Source organism: Lolium rigidum, chromosome 1 (assembly GCF_022539505.1).
Source record: "Lolium rigidum isolate FL_2022 chromosome 1, APGP_CSIRO_Lrig_0.1, whole genome shotgun sequence".
Lineage (NCBI taxonomy): Eukaryota > Viridiplantae > Streptophyta > Magnoliopsida > Poales > Poaceae > Lolium > Lolium rigidum.
In genome coordinates, this window is record NC_061508.1 from 330,292,039 (window position 1) to 330,300,281 (window position 8,243).

At 48.2% G+C, this 8,243-nt stretch overlaps 1 protein-coding gene across 1 annotated transcript; it reads right to left on the reverse strand.

Moving 5' to 3' along the window:
* Positions 1 to 549: 549 nt before the first annotated feature.
* On the reverse strand, positions 550 to 1,197 carry LOC124684371 (chaperone protein dnaJ 8, chloroplastic-like). The gene has a single exon (XM_047218696.1). It carries the CDS (start codon positions 1,110 to 1,112, stop codon positions 645 to 647), a length of 468 nt encoding a protein of 155 aa, XP_047074652.1. The 5' UTR covers positions 1,113 to 1,197; the 3' UTR covers positions 550 to 644.
* Between the last annotated feature and the right edge of the window lie 7,046 nt (positions 1,198 to 8,243).

The window sequence follows — 8,243 nt, forward strand, 5'->3', positions numbered from 1 at the left end:
CCGTTTCAACATGTTCATTTGTTTAATACAGTGATCAGAAACGAATATTTTCTCAGAGTCTTCTGATTGTGTTTCGTCACCAACCAGTTCAGTAGAAGCGGGCCCTCATAAATAATCCGGAGTACCATATCTAGAATCAAGCCTGATTCCAGACATCTTCAATTTGGTCATGCAGTAGCCCATCAGAAACATTTTAAAATTTTGTTTTATAGCCTATTTTTTTCTGTCGATTAAGTGGATGGTGTTGCATTGGTCGTCAGTAGGCACAGTTACATTCCTTGCTCAGCTTCGAAGAAAGAACAATTTACGTACTCCGTAGCAGAATTGAAAACCTGTGCCACAAAACTGAAACATTTCACCTATATAATCATCCGGCACGGTGTCAGTACGAGACTGCCACTATCAGTGAAAACGAAAGAGGCAACTCTGAACCACAATATAAATTAAAATTCCTCCTACTTTTTTTTTCTATATCCACAATGAAAAGAACCTGTTCCGAGTACATTTGGTAGAACCCTGAATGCGAGTCTTCTCCCCAGAAATACAGGGGAGAAATAATGCAGACAGTTACACTAAATTCACAAATTTACAACGCTAGCTGTCGAAGTGTCATGGCTAGAAGCACGGCCCGTCGTTTCAGGATTTCAGAGGTCGGCGAACCAGTCGTCCTCGCCGTCGTCCTCGTGGAGGTAGCGCCGGTACCGGTCGAGGTCCTCGTCGGCGAGGCCGTAGCGAGCGCGCCAGTGCTCGAGCCTCGCCTCCGCCTCCCGCATGTTGGCCATGACCCTCTGGTACGCCACGTTGATCCTCTGGAAATCCGCGTCGTCCTGGTCCTGGGCGTCGCCGTCGTTGTGGTGGTGGCGCGCGACGTCCGGGTGGTACTGCAGCGCGAGGCGGTGGAAGGCCTTCTTGACCTCGCACCTGGTGGCCCCCGGCGATAGCCTCAGCGTCCGGTAATGGTCCTCCTCCATCGCCGGCCTCGTCCCGGCCGACCCGCGCACCGCTGCGCATCTCACCGACGCCCCTCTTCGCCGCCGCACGGGCTCGAACGCCGATGACGAGGCCGACGGGACGCGCATCTGCAGCATTGCTCCTCCGGCGACTGTAGCCATGGGCGTTGATCGTGGATGAATCGGGAGGAGCTGTGATTTGGATCCGGAAGAGGGTGCAGGTTGTGTTGACCGTCGTGCGGTGGATGAAACAATGGAATGGATGAGGCTGCCGCGTGGGTGGTGGAGTTTATATAAGAGGAGGTGGCGGTTTGCTCGCACGTCTGGGCTACGCGCGGTTGCCTTGCCTGCCGGTGTTTCCCACGTTGGCGTTTGCTCGCACGTTTGGACACGGACAGCAACTTGGCGGGAGAGAGCCTCCACTATTCCTTTCGTTCCCACGTTTGGGCTGGATTTCGCTGGGAAAAAGCCGGTGCTATTCTTGTTGTTCTCCAAGAAAAAAGATATGCTTCACGTGATTACATTTTTGTAAATGAGAGATTTTTTTGCTTTTGTTTTCCAGCACTCACAGGTTGACCGGGTGGATGTATTGCAAACCTGAGCTGTAGAAATGGATATTAAACTACATCTTCGTTCTAAAAAATGGATAAATACAACCAACCCTTTCCCACGGTCTTAATCCGAAGCGGTTTAAAAAAAGGTGTCGTTGTCGCGTCGCCATGTCAATATGATCACTCCCATCATCATTTATCAAAGCTACAAAACAAAAGGTCATACTTTTAAATCCAAGTAGGAAACATTAATTGTTTTCCTCCTAATTTTGATATGAAAAGCAAAGTCATAATTCAAAAAAGGATATATTTTTTTTGACAGAAACTACTATTTAACATTTCATAAATTCTAAAATTCCACAAAAACATGCTAACTTATTTTCTCAATACTATCACTCGTAAATGGACGTGATATTGGTTTCCACTTTTCCTTTCCGAATCAAGAAGAACTTTTTCTTGTCCTGCAAATTCTTGGCTTTCTTGTTCCCCTAGCTTTTGGGACGATGCAAATGCGATCTAGCTGATATATGTGCTCAAGTCATCTAGATCCACATTGAAAAGGTCAACGTTGCTTTGAAATTGTGCGACAGATGGATGACGCCATGCTTTGGGATTTAGGCTGTTTTAAAATGGTGTCACAATCACGTCGATGTGTCAACTAGATCAGCTCCACATATTTTAAGAAGACCACACAAAAAATTGATATTTTTCTCTAAATTCCAACAGAGGCAAACAAAAGATGTCATTTCCTCCTAATCTTAATACTTTGATTTTCATTTTTGTAAGAAATTCAGATAACAAAACTTTGATTATTAAGCTTTCTGAGAATTCTTGGGAAATAAATGAACAAATATCTTACCTATATATGCTGTTAAAATTATCAAACCAAAAAATCACATATTTTAAGAAACTCGTAAATTTAAGCATGTTCTACTATTCAAAAAAAATAGTATGTTCCAAATGGTATTGAGTACACTATATGTCATCTGCTAGTAGTACTTATTTTCAAGGATTCCATTAATTGTTCTAGCTACAACAATTTTAACGAACACTTAAATTGAAGAGCAGCATGTTCCAAATGGCATTGAGTACACTCAATTTTGAAGCTAGGCTCCCGGAATCTGGCTTCCGTTCCGGGTCGTATGTATCACCCATGACATATATAGCGACCGGCCGGTCAATCCAAAGCGACGCAGGCGACGACCGCTCGCGTCGCATGGCTGGCTGTTGGCTCTTGCACGGCAGCGGTATGTCGTAGGTACATCCTCGCTATTCCGACCGGCGCGTACTATTCGATCTACGGTAGATCTATACGTTTCGTTTCCACTTTCCACGAACCCACGGAGTAGCAGCAGAGCAGGAACAGTGGGGTGACGCGATCACATTCGCCCCACTCGACATCGACGTCGACGTTCGTGCGCGCTCCGTTACTGTCTGTGCTCCGCGGTACGTATGAACCGGCTCTCTGCGTCTGACGAAATCGACCAACTGTACGTGTAGTTTCGCCGGCCGTGGTGGTCCGCGGTGAGCACACGAGAAAAACTCTCCAAGTGATTCAGAACCAGAAGAGATCAGCTGTGGAGATATCTCCATTCCATAAAAAGTCATAAAAACTAATACCTTGGCTTTTGACTAAGGACAGTGCTAGGAATCCTCGGGATTTGATTTCCCAGCCTCCTGGTTCCGTACTGACACGTGTCTTTTTTGCTGCCGTAGCAAAAAAAAAAAAACTCACTTTTGCTTCAGTGTAGCAAAAAACGGTTCGATCATGATGTAAAATAGAAAAGATGAGCTCGTCGGAGACCTCGTTGGAACCTCGCCAGAGACCTTGTAGCAAAAAATTAAGCATCGATGTTTTATCCCTAGTAGCAACAACACATCCACAACCTTAGAACTTTCTGTCACTGTCCCAGATTAAATGGAGGCATGAACCCACTATCGAGCATAAATACTCCCTCTTGGAGTTACAAGTATCAACTTGGCCAGAGCCTCTACTAGCAACGGAGAGCATGCAAGAACATAAACAACACATATATAATAGATTGATAATCAACTTGACATAATATTCTAGATTCATCGGATCCCACCAAACACAACATGTAGCATTACAAATAGATGATCTTGATCATGTTAGGCAGCTCACAAGATCTAAACAATGATAGCACAAGCGGAGAAGACAACCATCTAGCTACTGCTATGGACCCATAGTCCAAGGATGAACTACGCACGCATCAATCCGGAGGCGGGCATGATGATGTAGAGCCCTCCGGTGATGATTCCACTCTCCGGCAGGGTGCCGGAGGCGATCTCCTGAACCCCCGAGATGGGATTGGCGGCGGCGGTGTCTCTGGAAGGTTTTCCGTATCGTGGCTCTCGGTACAGGGGTTTTCGCGACGAAGGCTTTAAGTAGGCGGAAGGGTAGGTGATACGTCTCCAACGTATCTATAATTTCTGATCTTCCATGCTTGTTTTATGACAATACCTACATGTTTTGTTCACACTCTATATCTTTTTGATGCATTTTCCGAAACTAACCTATTGACGAGATGCCGAAGTGCCAGTTCCTGTTTTCTGCTGTTTTTGGTTTCAGAAATCCTAGTAAGGAAATATTCTCGGAATCGGACGAAATCAACGCCCAACATCTTATTTTTCCCGGGAGCTTCCAGAACATCGAAAAGGGACTAGAGGGGAGCCAGGGGGCCCCACACCACCTGGCGGCGCGGCCAGGGGGGTGGGCGCGCCCCCCTATGGTCTGGCTCCACCAGGCCCCCTCCGAGGTTGCCCTTTCGCCTATATAAAGTCCCTGATGTGAAAACCCTAGACGAAAAAGCCACGGTACGAGAAACCTTCCAAAGCCGCCGCCATCGCGAAGCCAAGATCTGGGGGACAGGAGTCTCTGTTCCGGCACGCCGCCGGGACGGGGAAGTGCCCCCGGAAGGCTTCTCCATCGACACCACCGCCATCTTCATCGCCATCGCTGTCTCCCATGATGAGGAGGGAGTAGTTCTCCCTCGAGGCTAAGGGCTGTACCGGTAGCTATGTGGTTAATCTCTCTCTCTCTCTGTACTCCAATACAATGATCTCATGAATTGTTTTGCATAATTGAGATTCATATGATGAGCTTTGTATCGCTACTAGTCTATGTGCTACTCATGTGATGTTATTAAAGTAGTCTATTCCTCCTGCATGGTGTAATGGTGACAGTGTGTGCATCGTGTGGTTCTTGTCGTAGATTATGATCATAATCTCTTGTAGGTTATGGAGTTAATTATTACTATGATAGTATTGATGTGATCTATTCCCCCTTCATAGTGTAATGGTGTTGCCTTCCAAAACCCACCGGCGAGCAGTGGTTAAGCAACACGAAGAGCCGGGAGGCTTCCAAGACTGCAGGGGGCCCTGGTCCCTCGACGTCGTCCCGCAAATGTTCCGGCACACGTCCTAGCGGTTGCAAGGGCGTGCCACCTGACCTATACCTGGTCGGGAAGGTGTTGGATTGCTTCGATTAGTTTCCTCGCATGGCAGACACGTAAACATTAAATACGAGCCCGATCGGCTCTCAGGTTGCCATGTGGATCGGCTCAAAGAGCCGATCGCCCCATGGTTCACGTCGGGTCAACGATGACACGGGGCTCCTGCTTGATCAATATAAAGCTAAACCAATCTACGACAGTTTGGGGTTTTCACCGCATGATCGGAACATCCTACGCATAGTTGAGCCTAATAAACACGGAAGATAATGGAAAACTAACCCTAGAAGAGGCATAAAAACCAACATTAAGTCAATTCCCGGAACATCCCTCTTAGGATTAACAAACCATACCTTACGTGCTACCGGATTGTTCAACCCGTTTGCAAGGCCTAACCATACAGATATTAAACCAATCCTTGAAGAATCAAGGAGCAACTATAACAGATTGGATCTACTAAATAACGAACAAGCAAGGTGCTGCCATTACACCTAGGTAGGTATAAGGGCAGCTAGATATCGTGGGGCAGCATAGCTAAGCAAGCATGTATAAGAAAAGCATCCATGCAAGCCCCAAAACACCTAAGATAGATAGTGTTACTCGCCATCAACAACGCTTCAGCACGAGCAACACAAGGTAACGAATAAACGCGTACTGCCTAGATCGCAAGATGCGATCTAGGCAGCATGATGCTTACCCGGAAGAAACCCTCGAAAGTAGGGGTGGCGATGCGCCTGATTTGTGTTTGTTGTGAACGTGATTGTCCTCCTTTTTCGATAACCCTAGATACATATTTATAGTCCAAGGGACTTTCTAATTCGGGCGTGCACCTAACCGTGCACGGGTTAAACTCTATCTTTTAATTCTAAACTAAGATGCGATCTACTATATTACAGATACACGGGCAATCTAGCCCAAACTCTTCGTGCAAGGCCGCTTCAAAGACGCTCCACGCATATATCCTTCAAGCCCATCTTCACTTACGGCCCATCTCCTGATTTGGCCAAAATCTGGTGATAACACATGCCCCCCTGGTTTTGGCAATGATAATTTCAAAACCACTCTATTTTTTTTTCTTCGAGGGGTCATGTCGTGGCAGAGCAGAACCGTCGCAGTATTCTTCATCATGATGCCTTGCCTTCTCAACTTCTCTGCACGATTTGACAGTTGTGGCACCACATCCTCGAAAACTGCTTGAGCATTAAATCTCCGCTATATCCCCTTTTATTTAGCCACATCTTGCAGTTCCCTTCTTCATCCCCTTCGCATTAGCACTCCAAAAGCCCTCCTCTGCCACCACGTCTTCCTCTTCTTCCTCCTCTTCGTCGAGTCTTTCCTACGTGTCCTCTCCCCTTCGAGAGTCGACACCAGAGTGGGGTACGCAGGCGGCGTACGACATCCTCGCCCCAACGGCATGGGACAATGAAGACCACGACTCCTCCGTCTGGTCCGAGGATGACAAATCCTTGACCGACGGGGAGAGTGACCTCCGCTTCCTCGCCGACGGGGAAACGGAGGAGGAGAGTGATGACGATCGCTTCTCCTGGGCCGACTTCACCTCCTCCGAGGAGGAGAAGGAGAAAGAGGATGATGAGGACAACACCTCCTCCGACGAGCCGCCGGCCAAGCGCTTCTGTCCCTGGCCGGGAAACCTCAGCAACTTCGACAGCGACGACGATGCTGACGAGGAGGAAGAGGACAACAAGGGCCCCGCCGGCGGCCACGGCAGCAGCGACGACGAGCTCGCCGTGAGTAGTGCCGACAGCGGCGACGACGGCGACGACGAGGGCAGCGACGGCCCGTAGATAGAATCCTTAGTATAGGACCAGTAGTAGTAGATGGGGCAATGTATCCCCTAGTTCTTCCTTTTGAGAGCAATCAGCTCTTTTATGTAAGAAATCCTATTATCAATGAAGAACTTCCTTCAATTCGATTTTGCCGATTTCCTTCTTGTTGATTTAGCCGATTTCCCCTCATTCTGACTTTGCCGATTATTAACTTGGTCAATTCTCAATGAGCCGATGGCAACGCATCAGTCCTTCGCGATAAATTGCGAGGCAGGTCAATTCAGTTATCCCCTTAGACGGTAACCTGCAACCCTTGCTCAAATTCAGATCCCAAATTTCCAATCGAACAGGTCCAGTCCGCAGCCGCTCGAACCCTAGATCTTGGATTCCAAATCACCTGGGCTTAATGTTAGATTTAACGGCAAAACTCCTGAATCAATGCCCTCAGGAGAGCTCTAGGACCGTTGCTGAAACACCTTGATGCCGAAGCTGAAACTTCTGCAGAACAGGTACCATTTGCCCACAACTTTCCTTGTAATGCTCTGTTTCTTCGTAGCAACAAGATGGCCCAGAGCCTATCAACGATGATGGCTCCCTCTTGAAATTCCTCCCACCAGCTCTGGCGGTTCTCTACTGCAAGAACTTACCACCTTTCGAAAAGGTTGTAACGAAGAAAGTTGTAATGCTCTGCCAGCCGATTCCAACAAAATCGGCTCCCACGAGGAAAGAATCTTCAGGGCCCGCTGCCCCCCGAGCCTCAGTCAGGGCGAGAATAGCAGTGAGAAAGATGGCTGCCAAGAAAACTGTGAAGGGCGTCATCCTTCTAGCATATTCGTTCATTAATCCTGCTCTTGTAGACCTCTACCGAAGATGATATCAGCGAGGAGACGCAATCCAGCCGACGAGGCTCAAGCTTGGGCACCTCTGGGGACACCACCACGTAAAACCAGCCAGATGTGCCACCATCGGCTTCCAAGAAAAGGTCAGCCCCTGAACCTGCTGCCCCTCCAGCTCCCGTCAAAGCAGGGCAGGGAAGCTTACGCACAAGGAGCCGATGCACCAAGAGGGCTCGGAAGGATCAGTAAACCCCTTTCTCGAACCAAGAAGCTTCATATGTAATGGCTCTCTGACTCCTCCTAGCTCAATTCTCGTGATTTGCTGCTCAGATCGGCTCACCATCTTCTTTGCAGACTGATGAAACTTCCAGTGGGAATGTTGATGAGGTTCTGATGCCCTCCACATCTCTGGACGTAACAACCTCTAAAGGTGACATCGACCAAGTCGCCACCTTGGCCAAACCCCAGGCAGAAATGCCACAGCCGATCGCATCGTCATCGGCTGTTCCCATGGTATGCTGCCCTTGTTATTTGTCAGGGTTGGGATCTCTCAAGCTTGCTGTCGTTCGATCCTGAATCTATCGAGCCGGCCCCTCCACAACATGTGATGAACCAAGTCCCAGCTCTAACGCCTCAAAGCTCTGCTTTC